This window comes from Sinohyriopsis cumingii, chromosome 9 (assembly GCF_028554795.1).
Source record: "Sinohyriopsis cumingii isolate HCF-2022 chromosome 9, ASM2855479v2, whole genome shotgun sequence".
Lineage (NCBI taxonomy): Eukaryota > Metazoa > Mollusca > Bivalvia > Unionida > Unionidae > Sinohyriopsis > Sinohyriopsis cumingii.
In genome coordinates, this window is record NC_142969.1 from 52,171,537 (window position 1) to 52,194,205 (window position 22,669).

At 33.4% G+C, this 22,669-nt stretch overlaps 1 protein-coding gene across 3 annotated transcripts in view; it reads left to right on the forward strand.

Annotated features, from left to right (window-relative positions):
- LOC149791813 (natural resistance-associated macrophage protein 2-like) overlaps positions 1-20,528 on the forward strand; it is a 42,304-nt gene extending 21,776 nt beyond the window's left edge. For 2 of the 3 annotated variants that reach the window (XM_089970323.1, XM_089970322.1), the window contains exons 6-16: positions 4,181-4,319; positions 5,109-5,264; positions 6,034-6,103; positions 8,332-8,435; positions 9,532-9,621; positions 10,348-10,377; positions 12,451-12,671; positions 14,678-14,753; positions 16,027-16,104; positions 17,980-18,012; positions 18,213-20,528. In XM_089970323.1, the coding sequence (XP_089826449.1) occupies positions 4,181-4,319; positions 5,109-5,264; positions 6,034-6,103; positions 8,332-8,435; positions 9,532-9,621; positions 10,348-10,377; positions 12,451-12,671; positions 14,678-14,753; positions 16,027-16,104; positions 17,980-18,012; positions 18,213-18,314 (1,099 nt within the window). In that variant the 3' untranslated portion in view covers positions 18,315-20,528. The remainder of the gene's footprint in view (positions 1-4,180; positions 4,320-5,108; positions 5,265-6,033; positions 6,104-8,331; positions 8,436-9,531; positions 9,622-10,347; positions 10,378-12,450; positions 12,672-14,677; positions 14,754-16,026; positions 16,105-17,979; positions 18,013-18,212) is intronic. The other variant, XM_089970324.1, reaches the window with a different exon arrangement.
- Positions 20,529-22,669: the final 2,141 nt, after the last annotated feature.

The following is a 22,669-nucleotide window of genomic DNA, read 5'->3' on the forward strand; positions in this document are numbered from 1 at the left end:
TTATTGAAATAGAATCTCGATCACACCTAAGGCAGTGACACGAAAGAAAATTTCAATGGGAGAGACAACTTGTATGACAAGATAATAACTCCCTCTACACTGATACCCAACCATTATTGCTTTGTCAACGCCAACCACCGCACGTACATAACGCCGGTGGTATCTCAGGAGAAAAAGTCGCTCTTTATCCTCCGTACTGAAAGCATTTCCAGCGTCCATTTTTATTTTCTTTTGCTTTGTTGTTTCTATGTAGAGGTCCTGCTGATCGTCGAACATTAGGAACGTTGACATAATACAACTCCACATTGAGCCATATAGTGTTAAAATTTAGTTGCTTATGAGTAGTGGGAGGATTAGTTTCTCTCCTGGAATGCATTTCTGACTTGTCACGTTTGAGTACTGGAAAGACTGTGATGGCGTGAAACTAAATGTCCATTTCCTTAACAAGTTTCAAGCCGACACTATTTCACAGCCTTCAACAAACAGTCAACGCGGTCGACTAAGGCCACAATCTATAAAGCTCCTTTTCTCAGATATAGTGATTTCTTGTTTTTCTTGCCAAACACTAATAAGATATATAATTTTGCTTTTATGTCTAACGGCAAGATGAGCAACATATTAGATTACATACCCCGAAAAAATAGTTATTTAAGAGGATGTTTTAGTAAATGCCAAAAATGGATTGATCGTGGCGACCGCGAAAGCGCATTTACCCATAGCTGAGTGCCAGTTGGCTTATAGTCGACTAAGGCCACAATCTGTAAAGCTCCTTTTCTCAGATATAGTGATTTCTTGTTCTTCTTGCCAAACACTGTAATAAGATATATAATTTTGCTTTTATGTCTAACGGCAAGATGAGCAACATATTACATTACATACCCTGAAAAAATAGTTATTTATGAAGATGTTTTAGTAAATGCAAAAATGGATTGATCGTGGCGACCGCGAAAGCGCATTTACCCGCAGCTGAGTGCCAGTTGGCTTATAGTCTTCTGATGTCTCCGTGCACATCGTCTATCCACTTCTCAGCCTTGTTCCATCCCAGATTGACGCATATAATCGTATACCTGTTGTTTTATTCCTGTTCAAATATCGTGTGATCTTCATGTGCAAGCTGCTCCACCACTTTGCCATTGCCCTCAGGACCAGCAGGCAGCAACAATGATATGTTTTCCTTGCTTGTTTTTTTGTGCTTCCTTATAAACTTGTTTTAAGCTTTGTGATTTCCGATTGCAAAAGCCAAACACGGATAGAGAAATAAATAATCCCGTGTGTTATCAGTTGAATTTGGGGTCTAAACGCAAACCTAGTTGTAACGCTTCAGTGTGAGGCATTAGCAGATCGGAAGTAATGCCATTGCATTGGGTTCACTAAAAAGAGCGAGTAGTTGTTTGGTCAATTCTCTTTAATATCTAGCGCCTCCAGAACCAAGGGATATTCGCTGTGCACGTCATAGAGCTCCTTGATATAACTGAGATCAACTTATATAATATAGCCCCGTTGCGAATCCACAGGTACTAATACGAGTATGCTTGTATGGGCCTTATTAAAGCCAACAATTGGTGGACTATGTATCATAGTTCAGACCTAGAACTGCTTTAATATAAGTAGATAAACCAGCTTGATGTCACGATCATTAGAACATTGGGTTATTCGTCTTCTTCCTTTACTCGTTTTCTGCTATAGAAGAGCTCTATCCACTGAAGATTAGTTTCTTCAGACTGCTCCCAGCAGTTCATTACTTGGTATAGTCACACTCTCTTTTTCATAAGAGATTCAACATCGGATTATGTATGCTAAGTCATAAAGTGGACGTTTCTTTAAACATATCGGAGGCCGAAATCTCGACCCTATTTTACATGAACTGGAGGCAGAGTGTCAAAAAGCTGCAATTGCTTTAGTCAGAACGGTATGTTCATTTCGACACACACACACACACATACACAGAGATGACACACAAGCTCATATACACACACACACACACACACACACACACATATATATATATATATATATATATATATATATATATATATATATATATATATATCCGCATACGATGAACAATTATGATCCAGATAGACAGACCTTTCATTAGTGTCGTTATGTTTATATTCAAGTTATCCACGTGAATAATATTGACACTATATCGTCTATATCTTCACACGTAATGTTCCTTGTCTCCTTGGTCAATACTCAAATATATTTTCAACGTGATGTTGCTAAACATATTGTAAATGGTATGGCTGGGCGGCCTTTACATCCTCGCATTCTTTCATCGATGTAGTAGCGCTATCAAATTAGCAGTCTTTGATTTCACTGATTTCGGCCAGATGTATTGAGACGGAGACTCTCAGACTGGAAACAACATTTTGAATGTCCACTTTGGACGTTTTAACTTTCACAGTTTCATCTTGAAAAATTACAAGCAGGCCACAGTCATTGTCAGAAGTAATTGACTGGAAAACGCTGTCAAATCCGCCCTGCTCAGATTCACAATAGTGCCGGCTCATGATGGGGAAGGTCTGTGAATGTTAATAAGAGGCATTTCATATTAGATCAAGTGTACTAATGTAACAAATCAGGAATAGCAGCTGAAACTGTAAGGCATCCGGAAGAGACCAGAGTGTATTTAATGCGACCAGCGCATATTCATCCTGGGTTATCTATCCGTTCTTCAGAAACTTGCTCAATCGAACGATGCCGGGCATATTGCTGCGTTAATGCCACAAGTTCTACACATCTCAATTATTTAAATGTAATGTTTTGCTGTGTTAAGTTAATCTTTGTATGTATCTTAGTTCTCTAAGCTACGTTTTGCTTCTTATTGTTCACAAATAACTATAATAAATATTATGTTAGCCCTGTTTTCTCGTCTTCATGCTGCATGGCTGCCAAAGCTCATCGTAGCCTGTAAACTGTACATACTCCAGTAACACACTTCTAAAGTTAGTAGACTCTTCGTCCTCTTTAAAAGCATATGTGCATACTGCGTTGCAAACACAATGTACACCCTGGGTTCAACGAAGCGCATTTGTTCTTACCTCTCAGTACCGTATTTTTGCAAAGTGTTTTATCCTTGGCCGTATATATTTAAATTAAAAAAATCCACAGGACTTGGGACTTGCAAAAAATGTCTAACCCACCTAACCACGAAATGAATCAGTTTGCGCTTTAAGGAATGAACTGTTTCATTCTGTTCGGCCAGACTCAGATACATCTATATAACCGAGATTTGACAAGCAGGCAGTAATGTGGTGTTCATTCCGTATCAAAATCTGATTTAGCCAACATCCCAGGATGCATTTGGATGAAGAAAGTTATGACCAAAAAGAGCTATGATGTGTGCCAAATTTATGGCGCTCGATTAACATTTGCAAAAGCTATTCACATACACTTGAAGCAGAATGACGTACAATAGTGCCGATTGTCACGGAACTGTGGAAGATATGCTTACAAATATATATATTAACAAGTATGGATTTATTTACATTCACGTTTTAGTAAAGCTGCGTTTCTATTTACGCAGAAGTAGATAGTGGTACAGGTCACAAAGGATCCCGCAGAACACTAAAACAAACAAAACTAAAATAACGAGATGAAGTAACTCTGAAACATTAATAAAGGCTCTTAAGTGGGGTATTTGACGAAATTTGGATAAACTAGTACTAAGGCAAGAAATAAATTTTCCTTGGTTAGCTAACTGATAAGAACCGGTAAAACTTCTGCGTAATTTAATTACCCGGTGAACTTGGAACAAAGACAAAACTATTATCCAACTGAAATGAGTCTCTGAGCAGAGATGCATACTTTTTCCGCCCAGTTCGAATGAACATTCAATTTCTATCCCAAATAAACTTCTACCTTAGCAGCATAATCGAAATATAAAAAAATGAAAATAACATACATGGAATCGTATTATGCGTGAAAGCAATTAAGCTTAATAATTACTCAGCAACAAGACGAATTTCTAACTGGTGTGAAGAAAGCCAAACGGAGTCAAAATATCGAGCGTTGGCAGAAAATGGACACCCATTCAGTCTAGAACCGACACCGCGTTTGAACCAGAGTTTCAGCATCTGTTGTATTGAAGCCATTCGTCTGCCATCGTTTCTATATTATGGCTGAGTAATGTACTGATTGTTTAATATTAACGTCATTCCTTCTCAATCCATTGCAGTGTTCCGATATGGGCAGGCGTGCTGATCACCGGATTCGATACCTTCACTTTCTTGTTCCTGGAAAATTACGGTCTACGGAAGCTAGAGGCATTTATTGGATTTTTGATCGCCCTAATGGGCTTTTCCTTCATGTATTTAGTAAGGAACAATCTCTCTCTCTCTCTCTCTCTCTCTCTCTCTCTCTCTCTCTCTCTCTATATATATATATATATATATATATATATATATATATATATATATATATATATATATATATAAATATTTAGACACGATTTTTCCTGGTTTTGACATATTTTATATTTCCTAAAAAAGGACCATCTGCCGCTGATTCTTGTTCAAACTCTGTGGATAACTCACAGCAGTACAAATATTTAAGTAATACTGAAAACAAATATCCTAGGAGTATCTTTGCTCAAAATTGTAATCACAATTATTTCTATATTATATCGAATTTGTTAAGAAAGAGTATATTTTGACTCATTTGGCATTATATTTGACCAGCTTAATTAAACAAATTCAAATACATTGAAATCGTCCGTACCTTTTCTGCCAATAATTGAGATATACCTGGAATCACACTTCAATTTACAAACTAAAAGTTTATATCCCTCCATTTTTGCTAATGCTAAACTCCGATTTGTTGCAAGTTTGTCTTATACCGTGATAAGTATGAATAAATACATAATTAAACTTTTTTCATAGTGTAAAACATAAACTAAATTGATAAGCACGTCACTTTGCGTGAACCTATCAATCGAAAACGAGCTAACAGGCGACGTGGTTATCGTGGTACCGGCGAATTGCGAGTTCTTTCTGTTTAGAAGGTCATTTGTATTAGTAAATTGATAATTGTGTGACTAATCGCAGTAATTATGCAAATATTTTCTTTTAAATTTAAGCTGTAACACCGCATTTTGTATTTATTAGTATATCCGTATCAAGCCAGATCAGGGAGATATTTTGATTGGAATCTGGTTTCCATGGTGCCAAGACTGTGAGAAAGACGCCATCTTACAATTGGTAGGCATTATCGGAGCGGTCCTAATGCCACACAATATTTATCTCCACAGTGCTTTAGTTTTGGTAAGATCTTCACCATATGATATGTCTTTCTACTTTTTCTCCCTCTGCCCCTATTTATTCAACTCCTATATATCACTGTATTTATTCCTTTTTACGATCTATCCTATTAAATTGCTATGTTCCTGCCGCCATACTACTTATGTCGTTTTTAAGCTTGCCGTTCTATTCGTGTACACTTGTTCCCCCTCTCATATATTTCTCACTCTAGTTCTATGTCTGTCTCTTTCTGAAATTCTCGCCCTTCTCTTCTTTGTCTGTTTTTCTGTGTCAGTCACTCTCACCCTCGCTCTGTTGCTGGTTTTCTCTGCATGCGCCTTGGTGCATGTCTAATATGTACCCTTATACAACACAAGTACAAACGCGTGCGTGTGTGTTTGTTTATGTGTATATGTTTCTATGTGTTTACTTTTGACACATCAGAGCTAAATGTTGTACCTGGATTATAAAATCGATGTTAACTCCATTCTTCTCGTACACTAACTGACCAAGAGGTTTACCATTGTTGCTATTAAATATACGTTTTGAAATCATACTTTTAATTTTTGGTGTGGAAAATTCCCATGTAATTGGTAAACGTACATGAGATCCAATCATATATGATATGCTCCGCCCTATTATGTGTTAGTATAGGACCTCCAATATATATGCGCGCATTTCGACTGACAATTTGGTGATGGAATACCCTCCGTCGCCACCCTCCCCATTTCCAGCATAAGACCATGGTTATTTGGTCATTGTACAGATTACCACCTCTGTTGTTATATTTCAGTCAAGAAACATTGACAGGAATGATAAAGAAGCGGTTCGAGAAGCTACCATGTACAATGCGATTGAGTCAGGTGATATTTTTGTTTATATGTTCATGAAAACTGCGCTCAAACGATTGGGCTGATCATTTATTGACCTAGAATTAATTTTTCTACTATCATTGAAGTGATATATTTTGGCAGTATTAAAATAAAACTAGTTTGTGATAAAATCGACAAGGATAATAAGAAGGTTTGTTGATGTAGATAGGGCCTAGCGTCTCATGCCTGCGTGTTTTCCACCTATACACTATTGTCGTCAGAAAATGAGAAGTAATGGACGATTCGTTATATTTAAAATCGTAAGGAATTATCTGTATGAAAAGCTTCGAGGAACTACCATTGTTATTTTTTTATTGTGGAAAATCACAATACAGTACAATTTGAATCACATGAAATAAATATGAGAGAAAAGCTAATTTATAAAATAATTCAAACGGGTTCAGATATGATATATAAGTATTCAATGAATGTGATAGCTGCATTGTAATAAATTCAATTGTATTCAGAGACGCAATATAAATATTTAAAGAGTTTAAAATAAAATAAAAAAATTCGGTATCAAGAAAACTTTACTTATGGTTATAAATTTAAATGGAATAAATGTGTTATCAAAGCAGTATATCTGTTTGATGTTTTACTCGATAAATCAACATTTTTATTTTCCTGAATATTATTCTGTATTACAAGCGGCTTTATTAACAAATTAATCCCATCCAAACTTATTATTTTAACTACTTATTCTCTGTTACGTGGTGGTTGGTAATCGTTATCTAGAGGATGATCTGCGGAAATACTATTGCCGAGATCGAGTAAATAATAAAATAAAAATATGACGCTAATTGATGGAATAATAGATCTTAGCAGGGATATTGAAAATATAAACACGTGCCCCCTATGCAAGATACAACAATTTAATCAAGCATGCAAACAAAATTAAATTGAGCAAGAATATTTTAATGATGCTCCTTCTCTTAGAAATAAAATTCTCAGATTTAAAAATAAAAATGAACCGTTCTGTCTATATCTATAAGATATATTTCCGGATATTAAATTAACTAATACACATCCTTTATATTTGTCAGTTTTTTTCATCTGGAATCGAACATTATCCCGTCTCTCGTTACGTCAGATATCGTCTTTCCTAATTAAACAGAAACTAAGGCTGGTATAACACAGTAGCATGTAATTGTTCAGGCTGATTCCCTAATGAATACTTTTTACAGTCAATAGATAACGCAAGATATTATAGTAATTTCATAGAGATAAGTCTTAGTTAGCTGCTCCTCTTGAGGACAGTATCGCTAAAATAGTAACCATATAATGATTAAAGTATGAGATATATATACCCACTACCTCCCCAAAACCTGCGATATCGTTGAATATCTTACACGGCAAACATATACGGCGAATACGGTGTGGTTAATCTCACATGCATCCTTCATTTATCTCATCTATTTTAACTGTTATCTGGGTCTATATATTTACTTTAAAAAACTAACGTAATGTCGAGTTATAGATTATAATTTAACTACTTTTACCTGATAGCTTTTTGTATATGTTATCTGTTGATTAACATATCATAGACACGTGTCTCTTGCACAATGTGGAGCTAAAGCTAAATTACTTGAATCACCGTTAAATTGAATCCCATAGAAATTATCATAAATAAAGCTGAAATATAATAACTGTTGATGAATACTGGAAATGCAAACCAAATTGAAGTGATCGCAGAGTTGTTTTAGGATTTAGACTGACCGCCGGACCAAAACAAGAAAAAACGAGGCATTGGAAGAAAGCTCCTATGCACTAGGAATTGTCATGCTTTGAAAGGTGTGACATTCCTTCTAAGTTACAATCAATATAGATTGCTGGACCACATCTTCATACACCCGTTTAATCTTGCTTGAATGCTTGCACGTGTAATTTCATCGACAACTTCGCGTGTAATGACATACAGCTCAAATCATATCATTCAAGTAAGCACAGTAAGTGACTGAAAGTATTGATGGTTATAAATTGACACTTGACAATATATATATATATATATATATATATATATATATATATATATATATATATATGAATTGAACTTTTGGTTTTTAGAGAGGGGGGTCTATAAATCCCAAGGAAAACAAGACAAATAAGTTTATTCGCCTACGTTGAGCACTTTCTGAAAACAAAATGCTCAAACCATTTTTGCTGCGAATATAATGAACATGTTATATACTTAATCATTTAATCTTTTAATCTTATTTTAGCTATTGCTCTGTTTGTTTCCTTTGTTATCAACCTGTTCGTTGTGGCTGTATTCGCTGCCGCCTTTAATGGCCCACAGTACACTGATGCTGGACTTAGCCAGGCGGTAAGATAAGATCAGAGTACCTTATTAAACGTATGCAAATATACGTTACGATGTAGAAACCCATATAAATTCAAAATGATAAATGGCACAATGCAGAGACAAATTAGGTACGTTCAATTAATGCATGTGTTGCAACGTTCTTAAGGTAATGAAACAAAACAAAACCATAAATTCAGTGATATTAAAATAGTACAATCAACATACATTGAACGACGGAGTTAAGCAATAGTATTAATTTCTTTTGGCAAACAACAGTGATGATTTTGATAATATTTTCTACGCGAGATGCTTATGCTACTACAGCTATATATATATATATTTAAATTAAGATTAGAGAAATTGTAACGTCGTTCAATATTAATGTTTGCAGACATCAAATTTAAACTCATGGCAGGACCTCTGTGCGGTAAATTTTATAAAGTCAAATGTATGGTTGATTCTAGATTTCTTTATGATGGAAATGATCCTCCTTTTATTTGTATGATATCGGAAAACTAAATCTCAGATGAATATATCAATCATCCAAGCTATTGTAACAATATGTTCAAAAAACTTGCATATGCCTACACACATCGAATCTCAAGCTAGCTTGAAATATGGGGTGACTTCAAGTCTCTCCTGCATCAAGGCAGATGCCGAAAATGTTAAGAATACAACAGAGGTCTTTGAAAGTCTAACGGTCTAATAAGGTAATGTCAGAAAATCTGAGGGTTGAGTTATAGATGAATAAACAAAACCGGTCGGTTTAAACATGCTTCGATTGAACTTGAGAGTGCATATGATTGATTTGGAAATGGAATCACATTGACTTCTTAATATTGTTTAAAGAAGAATATCTTCAGTATTAGTTTGGAACCATAGTCCTTCGGTATATGCTAGCATTGCAGATTAATAATTATCACCAATTCTTCTAAACAGCGTAAGAGTGTTAGATAGTTTGAATGTCATTGAAAATAATGACGAATCTTTATTCTGCACCTATGTGTATTTTTTGTATGTTTGTCCATCTGCCTGCGGTATGTGTGTTTTCTTGTACGTCTGCTTCTCTGTCTGGTATATAACATTTACGTGCTTTTGTTTGCTTTTTTGCTTGCAGGGAACATGGCTATATGAAAAATATGGTTTATCTATGAAGATTATTTGGGGTATTGGACTTCTGGCAGCTGGTCAGAGTTCTACTATTACGGTAGGTTTTATTTGCCTTCAGCAAAAAGGGCTTCTATTCGCTAATGCAGTCAAAGAGTGTCTGACACATCAATATTTTCTTAACCCTCTGACTAGGACGGTTAGTAATATATCCATTGGATCGATAGACATTACGTGTTATTTTGTATTAGCCTTTGTAGTACAGCAAACGGCTGCTTAAGCGACTCGGTCGAATACCACAGGCAAATACTTTCGATCAGTCGAATTGTGTACCTTCCCAATCGAAAGCGAAAATTGCAATTGACAGTTCTTGACATCGATCTTTATTAAATAATAGGCTGGCTTAGGCAACCATTTTGTCACATCAACAGGAAGCGGCCTAAGTCAGAAGTGACTATATGATTTATTAGGTGTAGGTATTATGAAAATATATATACTAGTAAATGTATGTCAATTAATTATATAATCAACCATAAATAAAAATAAATGATTTTATCGTGCTGGGAACTTAATATTTCATGTTTGAGATATATTTAATATATAATTCGGGAAATATTGAGTGTAGGACTGAGTTCAATATGATCCATGCGGAAAAGAAATATTTTGAAAAATCAAACCAGATGTGATTCATACTTTATTTCATATTACCCCATTAAACTTTCATATTGGTGTTGTTCAGCACCTAAATATATCATAATGCACAAGAGGACAACTTATGTTTATATAGTGAAATGTTTGATTACAAAAATCGGTAATTGTTTTTAAGGGTACATATGCCGGCCAGTTCGTGATGGAGGTACGCTGCTATCTCTCTCTCTCTCTCTCTCTCTCTCTCTCAGAATACACATTTAGTAACGCTAACACAAAGTAATAATAATAATAATAATAATAATAATTTGCAATGTGTACATAACAGTGATAGAGGAGCAAATCTACACTGTATTTCATTCATTACTTTCAGGAGAGGTGTAAACATATTATGTTAATCTGATATGAGTGTTGATTACAAGTTTGCTCGATATAAATGTACAGTTGTAGACAAAGTTCCTTGCTTTCATGAAAACTATTCAAAGGAATAAAAATATAAACTTACTGATTTCAAATCCCGAACAGGATATTTTGGTATGTTAAAAAAATGTGGATTTACCATTTTTTGTTACAGATGATAGCATTTAAAATACATAGTATAAGGCATGATAACACCATGAAAAAAACTATTCGGCACAAATGAGCATGCATTACGTATTTAATGCAAATAAATGCACCAGTCTTTTTAGAACAGTTCAGTATGTCCACCAAACTGCATAGGTACTTTGTTCTGAGTCGGCGAAAAGAGTGAGTCTTACCCAGAATTTATTTTAGTTGCCAAGAGGTTTACAAATCAGTCGATTTGAATGACATTAAAGTGCGTGATCTATTTAAAAACAAAATTACCTTATTACGACAAATAAGAGCCCATATAAAATTTAGATTAGATTTTTAAAAACAATGTATATCAGTTGCTAAAGGTTGCTTGTAAAATGGATATAATGCATTATTTAACGCTGTTGACAAGATGAAGATATTGTGTCATCAAAATAAATGGAGGAAAATGAATACCTAAATCTTATCAATGAACATTAAAACATTTGAAAGATAATAAGTTTTTTTATAATTTCAAAGAAGTTGGCAAAACTCCGTGCAATATAAACGAAGGAATCAAGACGTGTGTGATATGGGAAATATCAGATTAAGTAACGAAGTACATGGCAAAAAGCTCTAGTTAGCACACAAAATCTTACACTTGTTTCATGGCATAGTAATACATGACATCACTGGAGAAACGAAAGAGATATCATTAAAAGTATGACGCTGCTTCCAATTATAGTAATGAAAGTTGAAAATAAAAATTATATAAACGATTGCAAGTTAGTCTATGTTAAAATTATAAAAGGTAATGAAAGTTAACTGCTCTGAGATTTAATGTTCGAAGCATTAAAACATCTTTCAAGTTTCATTCAAAGAAGTGATGGAAATTGTTACGATTTCAACTCCTTTTCCTGGACAGATGTTTTGCACGTTTAGCACACACACACACACACACACACACACACACACACATATATATATATATATATATATATATATATATATATATATATATATATATATATATATATATATATATATATATATATATATATATACATTACTTCTACACAAAAACGTATCTTAAGTATAAAAAATTAGTTGATATTGGTATATACATTAAACTTAGTGAATGAAGTACAAAATACCTTTAGCGCTGTGTGCATATAGCACTGTTTAGGTTGTATCGTGTTAAAACATTATTTAATATTTAAAAACAATTGAAAATAAATAGCATAACTAAAAGGTACAGTCAATATGTGAGATACACTTGTTGTTGCTAATTTGCTAACGACTGTAAATTGGTAAGCAAGAAAAGGAATATTAAGGAGTTCTGAGTACCCATTTAGCTATGTTGCCTTTAAACATTGCACCTATATAGAATGACCATAATGTACTTCAGATTTGTAAGATAATGTGATTATGCTGTCGACGAAACAAGGTTTGGTGCATAAAATCTAATGATATTTTAATTTATGTTATATGTCTTGGCGTCAAATCAAGTAGTCCTGCTTTAATTGATTTTGATACAATAAGAAGTTTTATCAAGGAAAATATCATAATAATTACAATTATTGGTTGTTTATGTCGTATGCGATGTTATCAACTCGTTTTCAAAATGAAGAATTTCCTTTTTGATTAAAATGACGTCGCTCTATATTATTTTGAATATTACTTTCAGTTTATTTCGGTCGGTAAGCTTACTTGCTTATACGTATTAGTCTTTGTCAAATTTTCAAAGGGATTTCTCAACATAAAATGGGCCAAGTGGAAGCGAGTACTACTGACCCGGTCGATTGCCATTGTACCGGCCATTGTAGTGGCTCTAGCAGCCACCAACGTTCTTGATAATATGAATAACTGGCTGAACGTTCTACAAAGTGTGCAGTTACCGTTTGCCTTACTGCCAATACTCCATTTTACCAATACTTCACAGATAATGGGAGAATTTAAGAACGGAAGGTAATTCTTATTCTTTCTGTTCTTTACTAACCTGATTTAAGCTTACAGTCCTTTAATGTATATAGTAGCACTGAATTCAAACCAAAAGCTGATTACTGTTATAATTTTGTAATGAATGCTTTTCCAACAATTCTTATGCGACGAATTGTATCCTTTATCATTTACTTAAGGTCTTGTCACCATGTTCCAATTTACGTTTGAGACAACTGTCAAATCGGTATGTCTTATTTCGGCCTCCTTTGTGGAGGTGTCACTCAATGAGAAGCAATATGGTTACATTGCAGGGATGCGAGAGGGATGCTAGATAGATGGCTTCCAAGTACAGCGGCATTTTTTTATTAAACAGAATTAAAAAACTTTAGAAAGAAAATATGCATGAAATGTTATATATTCTAGATACAGAATAAATTATAGGATGAATTTAAAGCTTACTAGCTTCATACAATTGTGGAGTTTTTGTCATTTAAAATTTGATGTAAAAGTCTAACGTGCTATTGATAGCTAAAATACTTTTGAAATCAATAATGAAAACTATTACCCGAATAGTTGTGTAGTTAAGGTAAATTATTCAATGTTTGACCTGAAATGCATACTCAGTAACACTTTAAGGGTATTTTATTTCAAAATTAATTATTATTGAGCATGGTTTTGGTTGCAAAATTGTTTACACAATAATTAAGTAGCACTATTATATATATATATATATATATATATATATATATATATATATATATATATATATATATATATATATATATATATATATATATATAGATAGATAGATAGATAGATAGATAGATAGATTCTTAGTACAGTTTAGACAATGCATCAAACATTGTATTTCATAACTGATGAAATGGAACAAGAGATAATAGAGCATTTTTCATGGGGAAAAATCTAATTACTCTCCTCAATGTCTTTAAAGGTTTAAATGAATCCCTTGATGTCCTAACGGAAACACACTTACAATGTAAAAAATGTATTTTTCTTTTTATATCTAACAGAGGGCAAACCTTTAAGACAGAGTTCAAGACAAGTGGGTTTGTTAGCAAGCGTTCTGGCTGCGTTTATATTCAACTTTGGGTTTGGGGTATGGATTGTGTGTCTTGCTCCGTAAAAGGACATATATTAAAGTAATGGAAGCTTGTGCTCTGGGGATGCCAGAAGCTATGATATCGTTTTAAAACGAGTTCTTTTTCAATAACGGTCCGTCTGTCGTATAAAAGCTCGCACCAGCTGACTACAGATTTCATGACCTTCTGAATATTTACTTTCGAACTTACAGATGTAGAATATAGAAGGAACTAATGTCATATAATCATGCAATGTAAACGTATTGCAACGTTTACCTCTGCAAACACTGCTTTTATTAAAATTAAAAGAATATTGAGTCATAACATTACAAATTGGATCGTTATAAAACAATAGTAGAATATTCAAGACTATGATAAAATTGGTGAAATAACGCAATATATTGAATTAATCACGCGATATAATATCCAAATTAAACAGACAAAAATATACAAGAAATAGAACGAAATTATAAATTATAATAATAATGTATTGCATGATTTCAATTTGTATAAGAAAGCGCTTCAACTTTCATATTAATGCAAATAAATTACATTTGGAAGCAATTTGTTCGAGTATAGAATCCCAAGTACAAAGAACTGGAACATATCACTACTCTGTTCTGGCATGCAAATGGTAAGGTTCATTGAAATCGTAATGGAAAGACATATATGCTGGAATGAGAACTTCATCACATTTAACAAGTGTAGGATGATACATTAAAAGTATAGATGTAGCAAATAAAAGAAAAATGACAAGGTTCATTGACTGCTACTGTTTCAATCTCTCTCTCTCTCTCTATCTCTATCTCTCTCTCTCTCTCTCTCTCTCAGCGTGTATAATCTATTCCAGATGCATACAGATAAGACTTGTGCACAATATTAACGGGAAATGAACTAATATATGTCGGTGGTAATACAGTAATTTCTTTACAGGATCATGATGATTGCAGTCTGGACACTCGCAGTTTTAGTAACAGGAGTTCATTTCTACCTAATAACGCTTTTTTTGGTATGTACTGTAGACATTCAAAAACCTTATGTTGAATTTATTTTCTAGCTCTTTAATGTTATTGCTATGATATTGTTATGTTATTTGTAAGAAGATAATATAAGCTATTGTATTTTGAGGCAAAAACTAACTTAAGGATATTTGTATATTTCTACTGTGTGAATTTTATTAAGATCTTCCCGATACGATCATAGTGTTGAAATAAGACTGTAATATCTTTGAATCTTCGATTGCTCAAATACTTTACATAGCTCACATTACTTGTTCAGCTTTTCCATAAAGTAGCATATTGGATTGCAACCATCACAGACTTGAAAGAGCAGAAAAATCAAAGAACAAATCTACAGGTCGTCGCATATTCAAATTGTTTTGCAAATGTGTCTACAGTATTCCTTCATTTTAACGCAGTCGATTGGATTGAATATAAGGCCATATAGGTAGACTGCATAATAGGGGGATTGCCTTATAACAAAACAAGGAATGCATACAACTCTTCTTCATTATAATGTTGTGGATTCTATTTTAGTACACAGCCAAAAGAGAAAACACCGTATAACAAATCATCTTATACAAACGGTATTACTTTATTATAATGATGTTATTCGGCGCTGTTGAATATACTGAATATTGTAAGACCGCCATATAAGGAAAAAATGCTACACATACAACAGTCGCTCGTGAAAATAGTCCGTATACTAAATTACATAATGCACACAATTACACTAAGGCATAATGGCATGTCAGCCTTGACCATACTCGCTTCATAACAACAATCATGTTGTAAGGAAGCGTCATACGATGTGAGTAGTTGTCGCCAAACATATTCCGATCTTGCGAACTTTGGTATTGTTTGCTGACCGAAACGGCATTTTGATTTGGTTTAAACAAATGTTTTGGGGTTTGTTTTGTTTAACGTTCCACTATATTGTAGTATTGACGATAATGGATTTATTTCTGCACATTAGCCGTATCTGAGAACACAACTCCCAACTCCACTCACAAAAAAGCAAAAACAAAAGCAATAAGCCCTCTATATAAAAAAGTCCAACAAATTTCAAGCAGACGTTTGTATCTGGGAGAAAATATGGGACTATACAAATTGTTTATAATAGATGTATTTTATCTTCAATCAATTGATTTCAAACTATGACCCTTTGCGATCCAAAAGCATCATTCTGAAACTTGCCGCTCTGGAATTGACCGTTTGCTCTTGTTCTGACTGTATCCGGGCAGTTTTAACAAGTCCACTAGAGTTTCTTGTATTTATTTGAAGGGTGATGATCGGCCATGGTATGTGTACCTTATTACAGCCCTGATTGTTATGGTGTACATGTCCTACGTATCATACTTGGTAAGTACAATCCATACTTACCATAAATGACCATAACTTTGTTTTCAGTTGACATAATACGCCCCCAATCGGAACGCCCTCGTCCATTTCTAACGCTTGGCTAGAATAAAAGCAACATATGTTAGTTGCAAGCTATGGAGGCGAAATAATTGCTTCCTTTTTCATTACAGAGTACCATGAATATCATTTAAAATTAAAATTGTGAATATTAAATTTATTATTGAAGAGTCGTCAAGTGATATTTTCATCACCTATCATTTTATACAAATTGATTCTTGCAGATCTATCCTGGTGTTGGTTCGCCAAAAACGTTTCAAGTTGGAAAGTATCACTACGATTACCACCAAAATGGGTGTGGAATAAACGTTGTTCTACTCGGATCTGAAATACATGCATAATCTAAATAACTGTTTACCACGCACAGCTCAGCTGGAGACCAATACATGCACTTTGATTGTATTTTGTGACTTGCGCCTAACTCTTAATCCAAGCATTTAAATTGCATTAAAGCATTTAAATTTAGATAAATTCGAATATCGATTTTGTTACGCTGTGTTTACCTACACGTTTCGAAAAATAAAACACTGCCCAGCTTGACGATTGGTATTGACCATCAAAGTTAAGCATCTGTACGGGGAAATGGAGTGTCAATCACTTCGTCGAATGAATGAATAGCGCATGCTCGTTTGTGTTAATACTCTTAATGTTGTCGATTATTAACGCTTTAAATATATGTAAGGATAGTTGATAAATATAGAACCTTTGATAAAACCAACCTCTATGTTTTCCATTTATTTGGAAAACGTTTTCTTTAAAAAATATATGTTTGGTTTGGATAGCCAACCTAACTTAGTATATGCTGGAACTTATTATAATAACATTCGTTTATCAGAAATTTGCTTCCACCAGTTCTGAATCATGCTTCTTGAACCTTTGATGAATCGTGATGAATCTTTTACGCAACCACTAAGTTGTTTTGCATATATATATATATATATATATATATATATATATATATATATATATATATATATATATATATATATATATATATATATATAGATAGATAGATAGATAGATAGATAGATAGATAGATAAATAGATAGATATAGATATATGCATGGACTGATAAATAAGAAACTGTATCAGTCCCAACAGCTTTATTGAGTCCAGAACGCCAATAACTTTTTCACCCATAATTCAACCATCAAATTATTGTGACTGTAATTTAATTTTCATTATGTCATATGCTAGCCGTTTCTGAATATTCTCTCTGGATTTAACATGCAACCCGATAATAATGTTCTTAAGGTGCAATGTATGACAGCGACATTGATGCGAAATAAGCTTTATGATTTTGAGAGAGCTTAATGCTTAACATTAGTCAAAATTCTTTTATACGAAATAGTCACTAAGAAAAACATGATTCATGAACCAACATCTCCAGGTCACATACGAAACTACACCAAATATCGCGATGATAGACATAAACACGAGGGACCTGTGAAGAGTGTTGATAAAATAAACCAAAATATCCAAAAACCGGACAAGTTATCACATATATATATATAGTCGCTACATCATACTGAAATGGTTTTACTTGTGTTTGTTCCAGTTTAGATAACTATAGAATTATATTGATTGTTTTCGGTGCATTTAAATGGATAGCTATCTAGTCTAAAGAAAAAGACTATAGGATGTTGCCGTCCAGGATTATCTCTGTTTGACCGGTTACATGATCATATTACGCAGTTTGTGAAAGAACTGTTTATATTTCAAACTCTAGTAATATTTGATATCTTATTTTAAGAAAACTTGAAATGCCAACGAAGACGAAATTCTGCAGTTTCAACTGCTTTATACAATTTATTTCAGGCTCTCGGACCGGCAATGGTATTATCTCTGAAGGTAAGAATCTGTTCTGCTTCTCTGTGTATTTAATAAGCATATATAGCAAATGAATGAATGAATGAATGAATGAATGCATTGCCTGGACAAATAGTCTCCAAGAACCGAGTTATTTAGTTTTGTTTCTTCTTCTGATATACAAAGTATTTACTATGATGCATACATTTGAAAAGTTGTGTTTTTGTTATATTTCATTTCAGTTTAAGTTATTCCTGCGTTTAGGAAAAGATACAAGTAAAGTTGAAGATGAAATTCTCAGACGACATCGGCTGCAATATCCTGTTGTACAGCCAGATGCATGATTTATACATCAGCGAGACTTTGATAAAACGAACGAAAGACAAAGAAGGTGGAAAGGACGGAATGTGAGGGGGAGAACAAAAATCATTGGGGGAATATACGTTTGATTTATGGATATTTTGATTCATAGTTTCAAATCAACTTTTCTGTCGAAAAGTTTGAATTATAAAATCATAATTGATATATATTTACTTTCAGAACATAATATTACTGCGTTAAAAGATGATAGAAATTATTTATTGGACTGAATGTATCTGATTGTTTTAAATCTGAAAAGAGATGGACACTGTAACAAATGGTAGGGTGTAATTTTTAAACATTCAGAGATTGGAGTCTTTACATAATGATATTAGTAATTAAATGTTCCCCTCAAGCAGATACTAGGCAATACGCCTAATATATATATATATATATATATATATATATATATATATATATATATATATATATATATATATATATATATATATATATTCGAACTAATATTATTTAAAGATATGCCTTTTAAACATTTTGCATTTTAATGTTTCACTTTGATGAAAAAAGTGCTGTTTCCATTAATAGTAATTAATGTTCACGACAGCCGACACTTGGAGGGTAAATTGTCTCATAAACTTATATGTGCCTTGTATGACTTTCTTATCGTCAACGTCATCCTTAATATAGTCATGGCCGTTGGAAAACAACTTCGTCTCATCTTGGGATTTCGTTTATAAGCAGCGCAGTTCTGAAATCTTTAGACAAAACTGAGTGTCGTTTGGTTGGTTAACTGCGTCGCTTACACGTTTCATCTTTGGATGTAGTTATTGCCTTTGTTCCATCAATATTATATATACACTACAGTAGACCCTTCTAGATAACATTGTCCAATAACCATTTAGCATATTGTGAGGCAGTTTGGCGTGTACATTGTTTCACGTTCCTATATGTACTTTGTATGGATTTCGGTCTCAAAATCTCTACTTAGGTAATGATATGGCCCTTGAACATAAATTCATTTTTCGCTCAGGACGTTGTTCTGACCATTAGGCTCAAGAGCCATTCTGACACAGATTGTTGAATATTGTCTCACAGACTTGCCTATATCTAATATTGGAGTGGACCATTGAGAATCCCCGATTGCTCAAACAATTCACTTAGGCATCCAGCTTTGTACTGATCGGACCTTAAATGAGCTTATTTGCAAGTTTCCAACTGCGTCTTATAAAAAGTTATGGGTACTGATTGCTATTTCTGTAATCTTTGTTTTCACCATCTCGTTACTAAGAATGCATGTCAGCTAAAGTTAGTATCCTTTATTGATAAGACTGTAAATCATTTCGAATTTCATAATTCCACGTTATAACATAGCAAATGATTTGGCCCCAGATTGCCTCCCTCCCTCAAACTTTGCATTAAAAACAAAAGTTCTTATGGCAATGCCGAGCAAATTTTATAAAATGGTGGATGAGGGGCTTCGTGATATACCAATTTTATGGCATTGCTGATCACATTAGTTTCGTGACATACCAATGTTATGGCACTGATTAGTGCATTATACAGAACGGAGAGCTTAGTGACATACACTTGTGATGGCACTGTTGAGTACATTATGTACAGCTGGAAACCTCGTAGTGTGCCCACGTTTTGGTACTTATGACGAAGTTATGAAGAGCTATACTTCATTGCAAATGATATATTTACTTACTTGCCTATAACTCTGCACATTTAAAGAATATTACACTGAAATATGTATTGCGCTGAAATATATATTATGCTGACATATATATTTTGATATTAAAATTAATTGCATAAATTTTTCTTTTTTCATTTTGCACATTTTTTTAGCCTATTTATCATGCACACACATACACACAGAAAAGCAGCGAGAAAACACTTTACAAAAATAGACCAATTCTTGCTTATAGAAGACCCCATAATTTGCAAGTTTTTTGGGGGGATAGAACTAAACAGACAGAAAACAACAAAAGATATTTTTCATCATCTAAATGTAACTGACATTGGTTCTCTCAATGTGCAAATATAAGAGAAATTACTTCTTTTAGTAGCTCCAATACAAAAGAAGTATTTTCTCTACGTTATAACACGAAGTGCGTATCAACTGATATGATTTTTTGATAACCTGTAAAATGTAACATGCAATATGTTGGACAAACACTTCAACTATATAAAAATGTATAAAATGTGAATATTTTAATAAATTTTAATACCAATAATCACTCTACTCGATTTTTCTTTCATGGTTATAGATATTGTGCATGGAGACATGAACACACTCATAAAAAAGTTATTGGATTCAAAAGATACTTTGTATCCTAATGGCCTTAATATCAAGGCACTGTATAAAAATGTATAAAATGTTAATTAAAAGATTGATATGTTATATAACTTTATAAAAATGTAATTTTATGTATGACAATTTGTCTATATTTTATTATTTTACTATAATTTTAAATGAACCTTTCATAACTTTTCGTAACTTTTCGCAGTTTTTCGTAACTTTTCGCACTTTTCGTAACTTTTCGCATTTTAGTCATACCGTATTTAATATATCTGAGCTAACTTTCAAAGAGTTTCTGAGGGATTTAAGAGTTGGTTGAAACGCAGTTAATTCAATATTTGTCAAAATAGCTCTAGTACAAATGTCATTAGTTCTGATTTTTTTCAGGTAAAGGTCGTAGTGTCTGGTCACAATCTTTTAAGTCAGTCGCACTTATGTTTGCATCTTGCGATGGATGGGGGTAGGACATAATTCTGGCAATTGTTATGTTCTTTCGAGATGATACAAGCAAACTCTCTATTAATATTCGTGAATAAGGTTTAAACAGTCTCTCAGAAACAAAGCCTAAAATTGTATCAAGTTATTTCTTTCATTGTATAAAGTAATTTCATAATATCAGCCTCTAAAAACATAGGTGCTCACACATGAAAATTTTGAAATTTAGGCCTTCAGTTATTTTTCTTTAAATTAATTCAGACTTATTTTATTGCCACAATAGGTTACAATGGGATTGGGCACTAGATCTAACAACATAATGTATCCATCATCCTACATGATACAAGCTTGCAACATTTTCAACATGACAACATAAAAATAAATAATGATGAGAGAGAGGCACAATGACAGTAATCACCATGTGAGTAAATTGTTTAAATCGTCCAGTAGCGGTTATATGTTTACATACATGATGGAAACTTATATATTTTCATTTGCACCGACCTTTCCCCTAACCAGTAAATCTAAGCTACTAGTTGCACATGAGATTGAAAGTAAAGTTCTCATCAACTTAACTCTTTCTCTACTGTACTTGGGACTTAACATGTTGCAGTGCATGATGGTTTCGATCCCACTGCATGAACAAAACGAATTGTCTGCAAGTTGAAGATCGCTTTTAATGAACTTACATTGTGTCGAAATCTAGTATGGATAATATCCAGTGTTCGATTAATAAAACATGGCACTTGGCTCGATACAATTTTGGAACATAAATGCTTTTCTAAAGCACTGTAATGCATACTATACTGAGTATCCTGACTGAGATTGTTCCACAAAGATACTGTTGAAGGTATAAAAGATGATTTGGTAGAATTTAGCCTGAAAATGCAAATGACCATATTGCTTAACGTCGAATGTTATTTGTTTGCTCGGACGAATGGGTGGTGGGGTGGGGTGGGAGTAATTCAGACCTATAGTCTGTAGTTTGGCTAAATTTTATGTTGTAGAGTGTTAATAATTTTGTAATTTTCTTCTAGACTGTGGATTTTCCAACCCTGCTTCAAAATAGAGAGATTGCCTGCTAGTCTATTTTGGAAGTCATGTAAATATTCTTGGCGCTTCGAGTTGTAGTTGCTTTTTTTTTTCTTTTTCTAAATCGATCAAAGAGCATCTTTCTCAGACTACACTGGCATATTCCAAGATAGATCTGATATAAGTTAAATACAGTTTTGATAAAATTTGCCGATTAATTGTTTGCTTTAGGTTTCGTAGATTAGCTATTCGACATGACGCTGTTTTTAAAATACTATCAATATGACAAAATCCATTTGGAATTTCAAAGTATTAGTCTTAGATGGCAACAAGAATCCACATATGTAAGTTCAATATTGTCAAAAAGAAAGATTAATTGTCACGTATTTGTTCGTGAGAACAATAGCCACTGTTTTTTTTTTCTGGATTAAACTTTGACTTCTATTTCTTGGACCAGCTACGCAGTTTTTGTTAGGTAATTTTTCATGACAAGCTCTATTTCAGCACAATAAGGGGATGACTAATGCAGAGATCAGTCATCTGCAAAAAGATGGTCAAGAGAGCTGATACCATCGTCAATATCGTTTACATAGATTGACAACACGAGTG